The sequence below is a fragment of the Volvox carteri genome (assembly GCF_000143455.1).
Source record: "Volvox carteri f. nagariensis unplaced genomic scaffold VOLCAscaffold_36, whole genome shotgun sequence".
NCBI classification, from domain to species: domain Eukaryota; kingdom Viridiplantae; phylum Chlorophyta; class Chlorophyceae; order Chlamydomonadales; family Volvocaceae; genus Volvox; species Volvox carteri.
The window spans coordinates 1,095,738-1,115,439 of record NW_003307579.1 but is presented as its reverse complement, the minus strand read 5'-3'; the positions used below and the strand labels follow the sequence as shown (position 1 = coordinate 1,115,439).

Here is a 19,702-nt window from a genome sequence, read left to right as displayed (position 1 = left end):
TATGACACGGTGGACCGAGACTTCTTGCTAGCTGCAATGGAGGCGATGGGGGCGGGCCCGCAGCTATGCAGCTGGGTTCGGCTGCTGCTCAGCAACACGCAGGCACGAGCCATGGTCAATGGCTTTAAATCAAGGCTGGTTGGGATGGAGGCAGGCGTGCGACAGGGGTGTCCCCTCGCGCCTCTGCTGTACCTCTTCATCGCCCAGGCCCTGCTCTGCTGGCTCCGGAGCCGAGATGTGGGGGTCAAACTACGGCCGAATGACCAGGACCGCGTCACAGCCTGCCAGTTCGTGGACGACACTGAGCTGGAGGGCGAGGAGTCAGTACCGTCGTTCCTAGAAGCCATGGAGACCTTCGCAAGGGCATCAGGCCAGCGCCTCAATGTGGAAAAGGTGGAGCTGTTGAGGGTGGGTGCTGAGAACCAGCAACAACAGCAGCAGCCACAACCGGCGGGTATGCAGCAGCTGCAGCAGCCACTACACCAACAGCCGCAGCAGGAGACAATTGGTGGACTGAAAGTGGTCACCACCGCCACAGCCCTGAACTTGCCGGTAGACAACCGGCCCACACCCCCGCAACCCGAATGGCCCAAGATGCTGGCAGGCGCCTACAAGCGGATGCAGCGGCTCGCCCGCTTCCCACTGTCAGCCTTCGGCAGGGCCACCGCCACGTCCGCCTACGGCCTGCAGACGGTCACCTGGCACATGGAACATGGCGGACCCCCTCCAGACAGCACTCTGGACCACATCGAGCGGCTGACGGCCCGCCTGGTCGACCGACAACAGGGCCCAGAAGACCCAGGCCAGCGTCTCACAGGTGTACCCAGCAGCCTTTTAGTAGGCCATCCGTCAACCGGGGGTTTCGGCCTGCTGCCGCTCCGACAGCACATCCACGCTCGCCACGCAGTCTGGGCCGTGCGATTCATTGCACAGGCACTACCGGCGGCAGGTTGTGAAGTTAGGGGTGCGGGAGGGGAAGTAACTGGGGGAGCAGGCGGAGACGAGGTGGCAGCGGCAACCAACAGTGAGGCCCGGGGCCTACACCCCTGGGTACGCACGCTGTCCGCCTACCTGGAGCTAACCCACCCTGCACTCCAGCCTTGGGCTCTGACAACCGCCCGGGCCATGGGACCGTGGCTCGGCAGCAGCGACCTTCCCGCAGACATCAGTCGGATCGTGGGGGCACTGGGTCACTTGCCGCCTTTGGAGGACATTGGCAGAACCCCACTGGAACCCGGTGATTGGTGCTGGGCGCTGTGGGGCAACCCACTGCTGCCCAACGCGACCAATGCTGCAAGCACCGAGGGCCCCAGCCGTCGACCAGGCCTGGAAGCATACCACGCAGCACTGACACCATGCAGGAAACTATGCACGGTGGGGGACCTGGTACGGGTGTGGGAAGCGGTAAACACTAGCCAAGCCACCACCCTCCAGGGAGCAGCCTGGCATTCGTGGGCCCGTGAGCACCTCGACCCAGCCACAGACCCCGCCCAGCTGCAAGACAAGGATGCCGCCCTTGCAGCTCTTGGAGCCCTGCACAGCGACATCAGCCCGGCCTGGCTGGAGGCAGCACACGTGGTGGAGATCAGGCTGCGACAGCAACAACAAGTGGAGGAGGAGGGGCCCCAGCAACAGCCACCAGCACCAGCAGCGACACTGCCAGACTGCGCACAAGTGATGGCTATGATCAACGGGCGCCTGGGGTGGCGCCTCCCTGGGGCGACGGACGCTGTGCCGCTCCGCCGCCTAACGGTCAGTCTAGCGACACAGCTACAGAACGGGCATATGGACGAGCGGCGAATACGCCTGATGACCGACTTCATGCATGAGGCCCTGAACACGCCCGAGGCCCAGGCCCAGCCTGACAATTCAGCCGAGCTTAGCCGCTTTCAGGCAACTCTGGCACGCTTGTGGCATGGGGTGCGCTGGGAGAATGAGAACAAGGAGACCATGTGGCGTCTCGCCGTGGATGGCGTGCCCCTACCTGGCAACACGCACCTAGCCCGGGTGCCCACTGAGCCATGCGGGTGTGGGACCTATGGGGGCGCCGCCGGCCGACCCTGCCCACCGCGTCTGCACCATTTCTGGGAATGTCCAGTCGCACGTGCCGTACAGGAGCAGATCGACAGGCACCTGCCACACACTCAGACAACAGTAGGGGCCACCACCACCCGGCAGCAGCTCTGGCTTGCCCAAGCGCCACCCGGGTGTGAGCAGGGCCCTTGGGATGTGATCGCCCTAGCGGCACTATCCGCCATGGAAGTCGGCAGGTGCTGCCTCCGAGCAGCAACCCGGCGACAGGGACGGATGGGGGTGACAGCAACGGCGGGACAGCAGCAGCAGCAGCAGCAGCGACAGCAACAGCGACAGATGATGGGGCAGCCCCAGCAGCAGAGGTCCCGCCAGAGGGCCACCACAGATTTCTTCACCCCGGCGGGAGGTGCAATGCAGCAAGAAGGACCCACCCTAAACGCCCCAGCGGATGAAGGGCCAACACAGGAAGGAGGGGCGGGAGGCAGCGAGGCGGTGGCAGCAGCAGCAACAGTGGGCGCAGCAGGAGCCTCGCCACTGGCCTGCACACGCACCCGGGTGGTGGCAGACTTCTGGGCGCGTTTGCGCTCGTTCACAATGCTGGAGACCCCCAGACACGGCTGGGACAGAGTCGGGCCGCAGCACCCCATCCTGGCGGTCGTGGGGGAACGGATGCGGTGCGCAGCACCGGTGGAAATCACGGCCTAAATAGCCGTGATAGAGTTGGGTCGAGGTCTTACCGGAAAGGGAGCAGGGAGAGTGAGGGAGGGGGTGAGAGAGCCAGGAGTAGGGATAGGTGAGGGAGCGAGGAGAGCAGGGAGGCCCTGGGCAGTTGGAGGGCTGGGCGAGAGGGCAGTGCCCTGAACGTGGTCTAGCAGGGGGAGTTGGGGATCTGGGCTGTGTGTGTTTTGTGTACTCGTGTGGTTGCCCTCTCCCCAGGAATTGGGGCCCGCTGGAGTGAGGGGAATGGGTCCTGTGCTGTCTGGCATCAGAGTAGAGAAGACGTAGGTGGCTTGTGGGAGTGGAGAGGAGGTGGGAAAGCGGTGGAGGAGAATGGTTTGGAGGTGGAGAACAGGTGTTGCTGGTTCCGGCCAGTCAGGGTCAGGAGGGGAGGGATATCGGTGTGGTAAGCGGGAGCAGGCAGCGTCTGTGAGCCGTGCCTTTTCCGGGCTTTATAGGGGGGCGCCATGCTGGCTTGTCATCCCCCCCGCGGCTATAGGTGTTTTTGCTGTGTCTCGCGCTGGGCTGCATCCGAGAGCCCGCAACCCCAGGAGGAGACTGACGTGTGTACCAGTTTCACCTCGTTTGTGAGTGGACCGGCGAGGTATTGGTGGCCACCCTCGGGAAGTGTTCGTTCTTCGTTGCTCGTGGTAGTTGAACAGCTGGCCTTCGAGGACCAGTGTGCGAGTACTCGCTTTGTGTTGGTCTTTTCTGTGCATCCGTATCTCGGCTTTTGTGGTGTGTCATCTCAGGCCCGTGGTCCTCCGTGTATCCCTTGCCTTGCTGGCCGCGTGGGGCCGGGGTTTTTGAGTGTGTAGAGAAGCCCCCTGAGTAGAGCCCCTTCCCCCGGTGGTGTTTTCGTTTTGTTCTTGTTTTGGTGGTCAAGAGGGATGAGAGCGCGCGAATAGGCAGGCCAGGCAAAGTGGCGCCTTTCGTGCGGCTCTCGCATAGTTCGGTTAGCAGTCTTTTGCGCCGCTGTGTCGCCTAGCCAGGGACTGGGAGAGCGTCCCGGTTGGCGTGAGTGAAGGAATGAGGCGCGCACGGAGGAACAGACGGAAGTAAAGCCGTGCGCCCATCCCTGCGCTGTGTTTCGGCCCGGTCAGGGCCACCGGTGCTCGTCCTTTATCAGGCGAGCCGCCCACAGTGTAACACCCCATCAACAACAGCATCAACAACAACAAGCTGAAACAACATTACAATTCTTCTTACCCTAAAAGGTTTGACGTACCCAGGCTATGGCTCCCACGAAGAAGCCAAACGACACGTGGAAGGCGGTGCTGTGCTGATTCAGGTAATCCAAGTACAGCTGACGATACGTTTTTTGGACTATCCTCCGTGGAAAGTACACGGCAGCAGTGCCCGGAATCTTTACACTGTCCCGCGCGTGTGGACTGAGTACACTGTTTTTGTACCAAAAACACGCAATCTCCTCCACGACCCCCTTAGGAATTTTGTCCGAGCGCGCAATCAGCCTGTATGGGCGAGCAGGTTGGGTGCTAGCTCCGCCAACTACTTCCTTGAAGCGCTCGCCTGCAGCCCTGATGGCACTTTTCCTTAAACCCACGCGCCTGTGCAGTGCGTCTGTGTTCCCCCGGATTTCCCTGATCTGAGGGCCTAGTCCAGGGATACAGAGGAAGGGGTATTAAGTGTGTAGTGTGTGAGTCTGTGTGACGTCATCAGGGTATGTTATGCCATCAGATCAGTGGTGTACACGGGATGGAACCGCAAATATGTGCATGGGTACGCTTCCAGTGTTGGGATTACCTGATACCGCCGTAGTAATAACACTTATGGCTGTCTGAAGACTCTTGATTTGCCCTCCAGGACGTCGGATGGCGTCCAGGAATTGCTTGACTGAGTCCACTATTGCCTTATCAATGCGAGCGCTGTTGTACTGTTCATGTAGTTCCTTAGAGAATCTTTGAGATAGATTACTGAAAAACTCTTTCCTCTGATCGCTTGAAAGTCGGTTACCTTTCCAACCAAATTTGTCACCTCGGAGTCCATACCATAATCATGCACGCTACAATCACGAACGCACTATCAAACCTGTAGAGTGTATAGTGACTTTGAAACAGCTATTCCACCTGTGGCCTAATTGTGTATTGGCCAGTGCGATGGCTGCTAGGGCAGCGCGTTCGGCGGTAAATCGCAACTATGCTGATCTAAGTACCTGTACGCACACAAAGTGTTGAACGAGAATTTTGGACTGTTACGAAGGGACGTGTTGTTGGATTCCAGTCAGACTTCCTTATTAATATTCCGGCCTCTGACCTAAGTAGTTAGTCAGTCTGGTCGTGGTAGGATTTGGTGCCCGCGCGCGCGCTAAAGATTTCTCTCGACTTGTGCGATGTACGGCTTTGCTCAGTGCTGCGGGACTATAAATCTCGCTACTTCGCTGTCTTAGTCAGTTGCCTTATTGTAACGACATGACCTGGTAGAGACTTTCGGAGTTGTCTCTTTGTGCCTTTGGCAGCTCATTTCATCAGGTTATGAGCCCCGTCTGATATACGGTGGCATTTATTTTCAGTGTTCGTTGGTATAGACGTTCTTTGGTGACCAGCCTTCGAAATGGCGTCGTCCCACTCGTCTTTTCGTACTGTTCTGAGTAAGGAAACCTGTGATGAATGGTTTCTTATGGCTGCTTGCAAAACAAATTGCGGGATGCGAGGCGAAGTGCAGTCTTGCGTACTGCTGAAGTCGCAAGTCGCAAGTCGCAAGTTGCAAGTCGCAAGTTGCAAGTCGCAAGTCGCAAGGAACACGCAAAATTTCTATTATGATATAATATATACGCGAATACGTACGTGTGCATACTCAGTTTGTAGAGCGGATCTCACAATGGGAGAAGTATTGAACCGTTACTACTACAGCAAACAAGTGCGCGAACGTGTTTGCCACCTCTATTTCGACGAGGTTTACACGCAAGCGCAAATAGCTGAGGCTTTCGGGCACAGACCTTGCGAGAGGACTGTGCATGCTATCATACAGTCCTACGTGGCGAATGGCGATGTCCTGCCGCTTAGAGGACAATCAGGAACACGCAAACCACGCAAGTTTGATGAGATCGCTGCACAGACGCTGGTGGAGCTGGTGCAGGCCGACGACCAAGCATCGCTCTCCGATCTGGCCACCGCTATGACAAACTTACTGGGCACTCTTTGGAGCGGCCCTGATATTAGCCGTGCATTGTCTGAGCTGGGTTCGTCCGCAAGAAGGTTTTTACCAGGGAATCAGCTCAGCTGGCATATCGCGAGCTTGTGTGACAATATGTTCAAATGGCCCAGAAGCCTCCCACTCTGTAACAATTCATTTCAATCTCGTGAGCTTGTGCGCGCGCGTGTGTGTGTGTGTGTGTGTGTGTGTGTGTGTGTGTGTGTGTGTGTGTGTGTGTGTGTGTGTGCGTGTGCGTGTGTTGCAAGTATTTGACCGTGCCTGAAACTGGTCAGGGACTGCTGCCCAGCCCCAACAGAAAGATCACCTAAGCTCCTCCGCAGACAGGAGAGGGGCATAAGGGGCCTCTGTCCCCTCCTAGGCAGCCGAGAGCCTCAGGTCCACTAGTTCCGCTCTCCTCCCCCGGGGGTCAAGGCTCCATCACGCGAGTTTGAGCACTGAGCCTGAAACACACAAGAAGACTGGCTCTTGGGGTGAAGGTTCAAGAAGACCGAGGAAACCCGGAAACCCTGTACAGACCCTACCCCTCCCTATTAAGGCACCAGGCCCTAATAGAAAGCTCGGTCTCTCACCCGATTCTCTGATGCTTGCCCACAACTGACCAGGGGGAGCGGGCAGGGTTCATTGTTCGTGCTGAAATCCATAATGACCACCTGAAATCGCCATGCCCCAATGTTTGCATCAAATGCTTATATGTTTCCGGTTAGGCTGTTGGGAGTTAGAGATTAACCAACCTAATGGCCATGAGTGCACAGCGTGCACCTGCAGGCTTTGTGACTGCGGGGCGGTTGAAGACAAAATGCATGTCTTTGTGGAATGCCTGGCGTACATTAGTACACGGGCGAACGTGACCTCGTGTTTCAAGGGTGCAACATGCACACCATTATGACCGAAGCCCCACCCCTGGCACTAGCCAGGTTCCTCTCGGAAGTCTGGGAGACCCGGCATGTTGCTCTAAGGCGCTCCGTGCTCAAGCGGACGAGGGTGGACGATGATGGTCCACCAAAAACCGCCCTAAAAACGATTTACCGCCCATGGGCCCCCAGCTCTTACGGACACCCCCACACTTGTGTGGAACTTGTGCGGACTAGGCTAGTTCCTATCAGTCCACCGCCGGGGCTAGGGATGCCTCGAGGCAGTGTGGTTGTTACAGTGGGCTCCAGACTCACAAAGAGTACAGCCAGCGGGCCAGCAGGCCGTGCACTGCACCTGATACGATGAGGGCAAACAAGACTCCCACCCAGACCAGACAACACAAGTCACCTAGACATCCAAAAGCAAATCCAAGGGCAGGCTCAGAACCCGCAACCACAGGGGAATTTGCAATTAGACTCCCCGATTGGCGAAAGTCCTCGGAACCCCACCAGAAGGCCCATAAGCAAATACTGCTAAGAACTTGATGAGATACATTTAGCAAATACTGATAAGAACTAGATGAGGCCTGAGTGAGCTTGTGCGTATGAACAGCTACATTGCATTGCTCAGACAGCTACATTGCACTGCTCAGACAGACGAAGCCACATAGGCCGCAAGCCACTTCAGCATAGTTACGCCTGCGATCGGCCATAGCCCGCAGACGCGGACGCCGCAAATGCTATCTGTTTACACCCTACAGGCGTGGTTCACGTACGTATTCGCGTATATAGAATTTCATATAGAAATTTTGCGTGTTCCTTGCGACTTGCGACTTGCGAGTTGCGAGTTGCGACTTGCAACTTTAGCAGTACCCGCAATTTGTTATGCAAGCAGTCACCTCGCACCCGCAATTTGTTATGCAAGCAGCCATAAGCAAGATGGTTCTCCTCCTGGACGCTCGTGTGCATAAGAATCTCATCCAGAGTAGTAACACAGCAAAGGAGCTCTGGGATGGTTTGAGGAAGATGTACGACGATCTAAACGACGCGGAAGTGGCGTCGCTCGCAGAAGCCTTTGAGCAAATCAAGAAGGGAGACAATGAGGCCGTGGACGCATACGTCACAAGAGCCTACGAAATGTATCTGAAGGTCACACGGCACGAGGACTACAAGATGTCAGTTCCATTGGGTATTTTGAAAAGCGTACGAGGCTTGAGTGATAACGAGTTTGGTACCGAGGAGCGCGTTTTCAGGGCTACTGGGTACCCGAAGACATTTGAGGAGCTAAGGGCGCGCTTGCTGGCGATCAACGCCGAAGCGAATGTTTCTGCAAGGAAGACCGAGTCCGAGCCAGTAGCCGCGTTCATCGCAAATCGCAGTTCCAAGGCACATTTGATATGCTATTCCAGTGGCAACACTGGTCACATCGCCCGCGAGTGCTCCAACGCAAAAGGTGGCACTATGCAATCTCCGGGCTTCGGTTCTTCCTCTTCCCGTGTACCGCGCTCAACGCCAGCCGACTCAGCGACGTTGAGGTGTGATTAGTGCGGGAAAGACGGTCATGTCGCATCGCGGTGTTTTCGAAAAAAGGAGGGAAAACCGCGAATTGGTAAAACAGAAATAGTCGCTCTAACCTTGGTAGCTCGCGAACAAGAATTTACGCCAGGATATGTGGGACAGCACGGGAATGGCAATCTAGAAGGGTTTTCCTCTTATGATCACTTTATTCGGCACAGACGTAGGTACATGTTCCATGATCCCGTGCATCCGTCCGAGTGGGAGAATGGGTCGCGGTGGTGGCTTGATTCCCCGTTAAGTAATGATGTTTCTATAACTATCGAGGTGGGCAGTGGTCAAGTACTGCCAGCCGCAGGATATGGTTCTGTGTACCCGTCCTGCGTTCGTGGAGTGAAAGTTGAGCCTGATCTCAGTAGGTGTGCTGTCGGATAAGGGCTTCCGAGTCACCTTTGAGGACAAGTGGGCCACTATATGGAAAGGTCCATTGCGTATCAAAGGAATCAGGTGCAAAGAGGGTCTTTGGAGTATTTTGAGTCATGTTAACCCTGCCCCTCCTGAGGCTTTGCCTACCCCAGCTTTGCGAACCAACATGCTGCTGCAGCCCATTGCATATTGAAGCACAACAAGACGCGTGTGAGACAGCGCCGTTTCTGTCAAAGTTCAGGACATGGAGATACCCATCCACGACTTCCTGCAGGGTTCCGACGTCGGTGAGGAAATGTTCCGTGATAAGGTTACCAGATTATCATCATCCTTTCTGCGGGCTGGGTACACTGTTATTGCAATGCATCCCTTCCTGTCAGTGGTTCTTGGGGGCCGGGAGCCCCTCCAGCGCCTCACAGCGAAGTAATAAACTATCACATAAATTCGGAAAGTGTAATATTTCATAAATAATAAAAGGATACCTCGCTCTTAATGAGAAGAATTAGCACTGGTGGTAAAATGGCGTGCACTTGCTTCTTACATGTGAATACCCTTGTGCACATACCCTATGTGAAATTTTCGCAGAGTGTCCGATCAAACAGCTGTCATCGCACTGCGGGACCTTAGAGACCGCCTGGCAGCCCAAGGTGACAGCTGGATTGCGCTGTGCCCATCACACCTTTATATTTGGGACAAAGCGGAGGTCAACAGCAACATTACCACTGCGGGCCATGGTACAGGGACTTCACCGCCTGGTAGGCAACTACTTCCGGAGGTGGTGGCGGCAAGGGCAGCAACGGTGGCAGCGGCGGTGGCACCTGGGCCTGTGGCGATTCAACCGTGGACGCCCTTCACCACCATCTGGTGCCGCCGCCTCTGCCACCGTTGCTGCCCTTGCCGCCACCACCTCCGGAAGTGGTTGCCTACCAGGCGGTGAAGTCCCTGTACCATGGCCCGCAGTGGTAATGTTGCTGTTGACCTCCGCTTTGTCCCAAATATAAAGGTGTGATGGGCACAGCGCAATCCAGCTGTCACCTTGGGCTGCCAGGCGGTCTCTAAGGTCCCGCAGTGCGATGACAGCTGTTTGATCGGACACTCTGCGAAAATTTCACATAGGGTATGTGCACGTAAGACATGGTCTGAACAACATGCCTTGGGAATTCACATGTAAGAAGCAAGGGCACGCCATTTTACCACCAGTGCTAATTCTTCTCATTAAGAGCGAGGTGTCCTTTTATTACTTATGAAATATTACACTTTCCAAATTTATGTGATAGTTTATTACTTCGCTGTGAGGCGCTGGAGGGGCTCCCGGCCCCCAAGAACCACCGACATTGGGTTAAGTAAGCATCACTACATAGCTCTGGCATTTATGTTAGCAGCAGTGAAACGAAAGCAGGTATTGAATGGAGATACACGCATCATAACATCGATACCTGGCTTACCTGCGATTGCCTATACGACCTGTCTTGGAGTGCTGGCGCTGTGCCGTCCTGTGCACAATCAAGTGCAGGTGCATGCGCCCTGACGAGATGCTGTCCTGGTAAAGTAATAATATATTGATCGTTAAATAAATTAAAAAGAAAAAGGAGTAATAAGGCAAAAAGATTCTGATCCTATTTTAATGGAACTTGCTACAACTTCTATAGACTTGGCAGTAGCTTCAGGCTTGATAATATAGTAAGCAATACGATTTTTGAGCCTTTTATAATTTTCTATATTTTAAAATTAACCTTAGGAAACGGTATCTTAAACCCTCGTAGTGTTCAAGCAAATCGTTAGTTCACCGAAGTTACCTGCATTACGGTACAGGAAAAACTAAGCAAGAATTCCTGTAGTGGCTAGTAACGTTTCCATTACCTGCATACTGACGGTATGAAAGCACAACACAAGGCCCAGCTTGCTGCCTTAATCAAGAGTGCACACTGTGCAGTAGCTTCTGGACAATACACATACAGGATAATGTCAGCAGCTGAAATTCGCCCGATAATTCCAAGACAAGGAAGGGATGCATTGCAATAACAGTGTACCCAGCCCGCAGAAAGGATGATGATAATCTGGTAACCTTATCACGGAACATTTCCTCACCGAGGTCGGAACCCTGCAGGAAGTCGTGGATGGGTATCTCCATGTCCTGAACTTTGACAGAAACGGTGCTGTCTCTTGTCTCAAAAGGTAGCATCGAAGACGTCCGCACGCGTCTTGTTGTGCTTCATTATGCAATGGGCTGCAGCAGCATGTTGGTTCGCAAAGCTGGGGTAGGCAAAGCCTCAGGAGGGGCAGGGTTAACATGACTCAAAATACTCCAAAGACCCTCTTTGCACCTGATTCCTTTGATACGCAATGGACCTTTCCATTGTTTGCGAGCTACCAAGGTTAGAGCGACTATTTCTGTTTTACCAATTCGCGGTTTTCCCTCCTTTTTTCGAAAACACCGCGATGCGACATGACCGTCTTTCCCGCACTAATCACACCTCAACGTCGCTGAGTCGGCTGGCGTTGAGCGCGGTACACGGGAAGAGGAAGAACCGAAGCCCGAAGATTGCATAGTGCCACCTTTTGCGTTGGAGCACTCGCGGGCGATGTGACCAGTGTTGCCACAGGAATAGCATATCAAATGTGCCTTGGAACTGCGATTTGCGATGAACGCGGCTACTGGCTCGGACTCGGTCTTCCTTGCAGAAACATTCGCTTCGGCGTTGATCGCCAGCAAGCGCGCCCTTAGCTCCTCAAATGTCTTCGGGTACCCAGTAGCCCTGAAAACGCGCTCCTCGGTACCAAACTCGTTATCACTCAAGCCTCGTACGGTTTTCAAAATACCCAATGGAACTGACATCTTGTAGTCCTTGTGCCGTGTGACCTTCAGATACATTTCGTACGCTCTTGTGACGTATGCGTCCACGGCCTCATTGTCTTCCTTCTTGATTTGCTCAAAGGCTTCTGCGAGCGACGCCACTTCCGCGTCGTTTAGATCGTCGTACATCTTCCTCAAACCATCCCAGAGCTCCTTTGCTGTGTTACTACTCTGGATGAGATTCTTATGCACAGTCCACACGCGCGGGACAGTGTAAAGATTCCTGGCGCTGCTGCCGTGTACTTTCCACGGAGGATAGTCCAAAAAACGTATCGTCAGCTGTACTTGGATTACCTGAATCAGCACAGCACCGCCTTCCACGTGTCCTTTGGCTTCTTCGTGGGAGCAAAGCCTGGGTACGTCAAACCTTTTAGGGTAAGAGGAATTGTAATGTTGTTTCAGCTTGTTGTTGTAGTTGATGTTGTTGTTGTTGTTGTTGGTAGGGTGTTACATTGATGTTGTTGTCTCGCCCGAGAAAGGACGAGCACCGGGGGCCCTGACCGGGCTGAAACACAGCGCAGGGGTGGGCGCGCGGCTCTATGTCCGTCTGTTCCTCCACGCGCGCCTCTATTTTATCCAATCCCCAAATCCCAACATATGACATATTTGGAATATCACAAAAAGAAAATATTGTTTGCAGGCAGTACAACGGTCAGTCTGTGTTTGTATTCGGTGTGTGGAGAACCTCCTTAAAGCTGCCTCTATGTATCGGTGGAAGTTAGCACCGGCGCCGCTTCGTGGGACGAGGCTTAAGCGGGTCCGACCACAAATGCAACTTCCTGAGACGCTCACAGTGCAATCTCTGCTATCTGCAGCATTCTGTCAGCGGGAATTAGAAGTTCACGAACCGGAAGAGCTTGGCCTTCTGCCACACAGTGCATGCCTCTCTCACGCGTGTGCACGCTGTGGCATCGAGGAGTTAGGCTGGTACTGCCTGGAGAAAGTACGTGCCCGGTATCCACATTATTGCAACCGCCAACCCACTCACGATCGTGTGTCCTTGTTCAATAAATAGTGTTGCAAGCTAATCTGTAGGTCGTGTAAAATGCTGTCCTACTGCTGCAGCCTATGGCCTTCTGCATCCTTTATCTGACATTACATGATGTGTGGGACAGGGGGGCACACCTTCACCCACGGCCGCTACCCGGCGAAACCCTGCCTTCCCCGGTATTTCGGGGCACCCTCATCCAGTCACCCTAGCCGGCTTCTCAGTGGATCGCCCAGGTTCAGCGCCCACCACCAGCATCTGCCGGATCAATGGGAGTCCTGCTCACGCATTTTCGTGTGTTATTCGGATCCTTGCTTAACAGGTTCCTGACGGTGTTGAAGACGAGCTTCGTCACGAGACCTTCGATCCAACGGTCGAGGTCAGGCAGATCTGCAAGGGCCAAGATACAAGCAGTGATCGTGTGGAGTACATAGAAAAGCGTTGCAAGCTCTCTCAAGTTGAACGGTGGGTGCTGAACGACTTCGGCGACTTTGCACAGCACCACTTCAGCAAGGTTTGGCAACGGCGCATGTTTCACATGCTGTCGGACCCAGATCGGCAACTGGCCCACGAGCTCGTAACCACAGCCGACTTCTCTGAGAAGCTTGTGCTTAAGTACCAGAACGAGCCTATGGCGATGCACTGGGCCGGTGTTACCATGTGCATCCTCGTCGTTGTGGTGTACATGATGGACAACAGCAGGCCCGGTAAGTTCCACAAATGATCTGGAAGAATGCAAGCTCGAGTGACGGCGCCTGTTTGGATTTCTTTACATATGGAATCTCTTACCCTTGTGTATACAGGTGGCGCACAACACGTGGAGTCGCACTTCTTCATAGGGTGCGGTGACTGCAAGCAGGATGCATCCTACGTGAATTTGTCGTACAAAATGCTCCTTGACGACATTACAAGCAGGTACCGCTGTAGTAGCTGCAGATTGAGCAGTTCACCTGCATCAGCTATAAGCCCGTGCAGTCCACGCAGAAATTTCATTCAGTACTCGCAGCAGGACCACCAAGGACAATCCATGTTCGGAAGCGCAGCTGTTCTTGTGATTTTTGCCGCCATTTCGCGGCTGGCGTGCCCAGTGCAACTGATCGCTGTGCATTCAGTGACCATGTTGATGACTGGTGCTGCATTACACTTGAGCCGTCGACAGAAGCAGCCACAGCAGAACCAGAAAGCTCCACGGTTATTGATGTGGACACCGTGATTGCGTTGCAAAATGATGAACCTGATGACTTTCCTGGGTACGACTACTGCGGCAGAGACGTTTTCCAGGGGTTGGGTGAGGTTTGAAGCGGGAGACAGCGTGTGTGTCCAATTCCAGATGGGAATACTGGTCAGCCCCGGTGCACAGGCATGCCATGTTGTAGTGCTCGTTGATACGCGGCGCATACCATGAAAAGCCCGATATTCTATATAAGATATTTACGCTCAAGCGGTCGTTCGGCCGGAGTTACATGTCGATCAAGATTTAGGTTCGGCCGGAGATACATGTCGATAACATTTTACATGCCTGCAACAACAACGACAACATCATTTTGCAGATACCGCAAACAACCCTCACAACAATGCGCAACGGGGTTCATTTCCGTACACCTGCTGCTGCTACTGCTGTGATGCTTATGCACGGCCCCCCTAAGCAGCAATCCGGCAGCCCCCAGCCACCATCCGCAGTTAGCGCTAGCAGAACCCCAGGTTACGTCGTGTCGTGTGTACAAACTCACCTGGAGCGCACTTTTGCGACTGTGTCACTCCGCATCCGCATCGCCTTTTGCCCCCCCCTTCCAGATTATCCAGATGTTCACCCGTCCAGCGTTCTGCCTTGCTGCCGTACTCATCCGAATCGCTTCCCGCACACCGCGATCAATCCACGTTCCCTCTTATCTATCTATCCATCTATCTACCTACCTATCTATCCATCTATCTATCCATCTACCTATCTGCACTCACTCTCCAGACAGCTGTCTGTCTATCTATCTATCTATCTACCTATCTAGCGCAGCTAAGCAGCTTTCCCGACCCCCCCAGCCAGGGGGCCCCAGGCCAACCTCTCCGAAGTCCCCTCAGCCCCGCCGCTCGCGCTTCTAGGCTCACACACCACACCACACCACACCACATCACACCACATAGGGCAAGAAAGCTGTAAAACGAACTGTCCACGCGGGACAGGGCCCACCGCGGCTGCCTCAGCGAGTTGCTGGCTACTGCTGCTGTGCCTACTTGTTACGGCTCGCCGCCGCGGCTACTGCCGTCCTTCTCACTGCCGTCCTCCCGCTGCTGCTGCTGCTGCTTCTGTCTGGCAGTAGCCGCCCCCCGGGGATTAGTCAGCGCCTCGAAGTCCTGGGGGGAGGTGCGCTTGAGCTCCTCCATCACCTGCTCCCCAGCGGAGAGTGAGGAGGAGGAGGAGGCGGAGGGGGCAGCCAGCGGGGTTCAGGGGGGTGAAGAAGGTGGAAGATATGCTGGGAGGGAAGGCGGGGAAAGGAATCCCCCGGGGGCTGTTGAGGATGTGTACATGGGCCCCAAAGTGGACGTGAAGGGCGAGGACTACCCCTCCTTGACGAACGTTGTACGACGTACGGCACGGTTCGGCACCGCTGCCAACCTTCAGCGGCTCCCTACCTTCCGTAACCCGCTCTACTCGGTCCACATGGCACCGGCCCGTTGCGCCCTCCGCTCCCACTCAGGCCACCCACGCACCTGCGGCTGACCGGGATTGTTGACTCCGTGCTTGAGGGTGTCCCAGGCCCCCGCAGCCACCTCCTTAAGCCGCTCAGCCACGTAGGCGCCCGGGCCACCCCTGGTGCACATACATACATACATACATAAGAACTTACATGACACACACACACACACACGCCTGCACGGGAGAGCTCACAGCTTTGTTTTGTTGATGACAACTCAGTTATAACAACGTGTTGTTGAGTGTTCGTGCCGTTATTGTTGTTTTTGTTGGCAGGAGCTGCAGCACATAGTCAGGAAGAAGTCCCTCTGCAGTGCCCGACAGACAGACAGACAGACAAACAGACAGACAGACAGACAGCGTACATACAGACATCACGACGCGGTGCCCCTCCTTACCACCCTCCTTCCAACCCCCTCCGCAGATACCCCCTCCACATGGCATATCCCTACCCACAGCCATACGGACCTTACTCGCCTCAACCCCGGCCCCAATACACACACACACTCGATCCCCCGTACCCCCCTCCCCTCCATTATTCCACTCACGCGCCCACACTTTTGCTGCCCCCCGGGCCGGCGGGCCTCAGGGGGTCGAGCTCCTCCGCTGTGGGGCCCCCGGGGCTGCGGCGGTCCAGGGAGCCCCCCTCCCCCCCCTCCTCCCCCTTCCCCCTGGAGGCGGCAGTGGTCCCCTCGCTGCTCATGGCGCCATCCACCGTCTGCTGGTGCCTATCATCGTACAATGTAGTACAGTGTAGTGGGGAGGGGAAGGAGGTGAGGTAGCGGGCAGCAGCAGCGCCAGCAGGAAGGTGCTAGCGTGCCGCTTGTTGATGTTGATGGTGGAGGGAGTCGGTAAGGAGAGGTGACGAGGCAAGCCGGGAGGCCGGGACGGCTGCGGTGCATGTGCGCGTTATTGGGAATAGCTGTCTGTAAAGCTGGTTGTGATATGCGGGTGATGGTGGTGCAAGGGGCAACAACAGGGGCTTGAAGTCACACCGCTCCATGTTTGATGTCTCCTCCATGCGACGGCACGGTCCTGTAGGCTCGTTACGCATGTGCACTCCACTTCATGTTCGCTCCCTGACTGGCTGACTCCTCCTCCCCTCCCCCCCAGCCGCCAGCCGCACCAGATATTGCCCTTGGGTCTGGAGGGATCGGGTCCGGTGACTCCGACCTCGCGGCCCTGCTCGTCCAGCTCCGTAACCACGCTATCACGCCCAGAGGCGGATTTGCTGCCCTGCGCAGACGGACATACGTAAATACGCGTCATACATTTAGCGGCTGCAGCGTCAACAGCATCAAACCATAAATATCAGTAGCAATTGCAGCGGTCTCCAGAGGGGTGTCGGAGTTATAAACAGTTGCTAGCTAATAAGGCATAAAGCAATCCTTACAGCGGAACCAGGACGGGTACAAGGGCTAAGGCATGTTGTTACCACGCCTCGCGCCACCGCCAGGTCCAACAGATAAAACATATTATTATGATGATGATGAAGATGATGGTAGTGATGATGATAATGGTATTATGCACAGCCAGATGATGTAAATGAGGTTTTGATGTCGATGGGATGTTCATTGGGAGGAGCGACCCAGGGGTCATCCCACCAATTGTGGCTCGGTGATCCATAATAACAGGCAGGCGGATCGACAAACAAATAAACAAACAGGCAGATGGAAAGCGCACACGCGCCTGGTCTGCGAAGTACGCAGCAGCGGCGGAGGGTGAGGTGGTACCGACGGGGCGGCCAAAGCCGCGGCAGATACGCGCTGGGCCCCAGATGGAACCGGGATAGCGGCTGGCGGCCCCAGCGCGACCTTCCACGATGGCCGATGCAACATTGTTTAGCAGCCTGAAGATCGTTAAAGACCGCATGATTTCTATTGCTGGTGATGTGTTGATGACGCGTAGTGAGGGAATGCAACTCCTTAACGCGCGTTATCACAAACCCTGGGCAGTGGATTGCTTTTTTGTTGCCTTGTCTACTGGGCTGTCGCTGATTCCGTTCCTTACAAAATTGACAGCTGGTATCGGTCCTGGTGCCGGTTTGGAGAAGCAGGTTGGTTATTTATGTAAAGTAATTCGTCGAGGAGAGGAAGAGCTATTCACTGATTCTGCTTTTTGAGATCTTTTGGTGCAAAGGGATATTGCTGCGGGAGGGAAGCGGGTAGTACAGCAGGTTTCTTTTTTTTTACTTTTTGCTGTTGATGACTCACGCCGACCTCCGCGTTCCGCCGCCCAACAATTCGCCGACCATGCACATAGCCACGCAAGCGCGCACACGATTTCCCTAGCCAAAGAAACACATTTATTATTTTACACAAACCTCTAATGCCCCTGTCTGTTTATGTGTCTGTCAGACCCTTCCCCCTATGCGCCACATCATATTCTGCCACTCCCATCCATCCATACATACATACACGCGTCCCGCACAGTACGCGAACCACCACTGGTTCCCGGGTCGGTTCTGTCTATCCCTGCTGTACTTTTGAAAGCTGTGAATGGGCAGCTAGGGTGTCTAGCTGGCCGCTTCCAAAAGGAGGCATGCACAGCAGCCGCGGCTGGGAAAAGCGCTAGTTATCCAGTCACCAAACCGCCTTCCGACAGTGTGACTGCCACATTACAAATGGTTCTAACTATAAGTTCTTTCTCTCTCTCACTCAAGAGTACGGCGCTTCCATCTATAAAGGATATGTACGGAAAATTCCCGTATGGACCAGAAACCGTCGCATTACTGACCAGCGATCGAAAGGAACATGCGTCCCGGACCTTAAGACGATAGCGTACGCAGGTTCTATGCGTTTCGATGCTGCTCAGCTTCGCATCACAAGATGCCGCCCGGACATGCGTGCGGCTGCTTGCTGCCGAGGCAGCTGCTCATCCGTGGCATCACTGGCCGTGCGATGGTGTCCATTGTGACTTCGGCGTTCTGTATATGTGCATAGGTGGCTACGCAGCATTCACAAAGCAAGTGGGGAGGTCAAGGGCAAAGGTGAAGCATTTCATGCCGCGACTTACAGGCGTCCAAGTGCTTCATCATGCTGGTATAACATGTGGATTGAGAGGCGAAAGTCTTTCAAGGTCAAGGCGAACTCGATGCATCTTGCACCCATGCATAGCATGATGCCGTATAGCACGACACGCATTGCACGGTTTAGGGTTTGTGTCGCAAGTATCTTTTTAAAAGGAATACACTATAACTCTTGCTACCATGACACATGTTCCGACCCTTTTGGAAACTTCTCTAGAAGTAATTGCTGCAAATATTGGCACCTACGACACCTTGGACTGCGTTCCTGAGGATCTACTTCTCTATCTATTTCAGGTTGGAAGACTATTACATTTGGCGGGTGCGCTCTTTTTGGGGGGGATCCTTGAAGACGCAAGGTTTGAATGCCTGCAGCGAATCCTGGGCCTGGGAAAGCTTACGCCCCGCGTTCTCAGAGTTTTCCAGGAGACTCAGCGTAATGGTGTCCTTCAACAAATCAGGTGGGACGCAATTCGCTTTTCCAAGGTGAACATGGCTGACGCAACGTTGCGTACCGCAGGGCTCTAAATCTTTGCGACCCGCCACCCATAATAAAGGATACGCGAAACCCTTGGATGGGTCAGAAACCGTCGCTTTACTAAAGCTTGGGAGCGCGGCTCTCGGGGGTTTCTTTTCCGTCTATTAGTTTCGGATATTTTTTTATGATAGGAGATCAGGCCTTGACTGGGTCCACGATTGGAAACGCCGGGCTGCAGAGCTCTAATATAATGGCGGGGTTGAGCTGAGCATGGGAGGGGGCGACCCCTGAGAATGAAGACGTTAGCAGGTAGGGCCGGGACGCCCAGTGTTCCTACAAGGGCAGCTTTGCAGGGTCCGGAATACGTGTACCTGAAGACACGAGGACGAATCGGGGATGCATGTCTCTCCGTACGCCGTCAGGTGTATTTGATCAGGGGTCATGGGCCATGTTACTCGGGACGTCTCCCTGCTGGGGCGGAGCTGGGCATGGGCTGCCGGAGAGGGGTTCCCAGAATGGTCGCAACTGCGTCACCTTGCCTGTCCACGTGCGGGCTAGGTTGAAGGGAACTGACGACTGCTTTTGATGTGCTTTTTATTTGCTTTGCCCTTTTGACCAGCCTGACTGGCTGTAACACTTGCACCGCCGCGCTTCTGGTTGGCTTTTACGGTGAAGGAATTGGCGAAGCGTGGAGAGAATTTAAAACACCGCAGACGAACGGAACCACCACCGTCACTGCTGCTGGTACCTCTCCCACCTTCTCTTCACCTTGCCAGGAATTTAGACACCACCTCGGGTACCAGAGATCCCCCCTGCCACAACACCAGGCCACCGCAGAAGAGAACAGAAACCGGCAGATGGCTCGCTCAAAACCCAAAGTAACACGCAACTCAAGAAGCCGTAAAGCACCTGGTGACTTGACGTATGCCTACGACGACGTCACCTTCCTAACTA

The 19,702-nt window shown here is 54.7% G+C and overlaps 3 protein-coding genes across 3 annotated transcripts; 2 read left to right on the top strand and 1 right to left on the bottom strand.

The window, feature by feature from the left end:
• Positions 1-7,694: 7,694 nt before the first annotated feature.
• On the top strand, positions 7,695-9,683 carry VOLCADRAFT_94300 (uncharacterized protein; the record flags this gene model as incomplete). The annotated part of the gene is made up of 3 exons (XM_002953515.1): positions 7,695-8,311; positions 9,303-9,472; positions 9,634-9,683. The coding sequence occupies 3 exons, from the start codon at positions 7,695-7,697 to the stop codon at positions 9,681-9,683; spliced, it is 837 nt and encodes a 278-aa protein (XP_002953561.1).
• Positions 9,684-11,757: 2,074 nt separating this feature from the next.
• Positions 11,758-13,772, top strand: VOLCADRAFT_94299 (uncharacterized protein; the record flags this gene model as incomplete). Its single annotated transcript, XM_002953514.1, has 4 exons — positions 11,758-11,927; positions 12,448-12,514; positions 12,882-13,266; positions 13,648-13,772. The coding sequence occupies 4 exons, from the start codon at positions 11,758-11,760 to the stop codon at positions 13,770-13,772; spliced, it is 747 nt and encodes a 248-aa protein (XP_002953560.1).
• A 1,016-nt stretch (positions 13,773-14,788) lies between these two features.
• On the bottom strand, positions 14,789-16,719 carry VOLCADRAFT_94298 (uncharacterized protein; the record flags this gene model as incomplete). The annotated part of the gene is made up of 5 exons (XM_002953417.1): positions 14,789-14,938; positions 15,263-15,362; positions 15,794-15,973; positions 16,372-16,481; positions 16,639-16,719. The coding sequence occupies 5 exons, from the start codon at positions 16,717-16,719 to the stop codon at positions 14,789-14,791; spliced, it is 621 nt and encodes a 206-aa protein (XP_002953463.1).
• Positions 16,720-19,702: the final 2,983 nt, after the last annotated feature.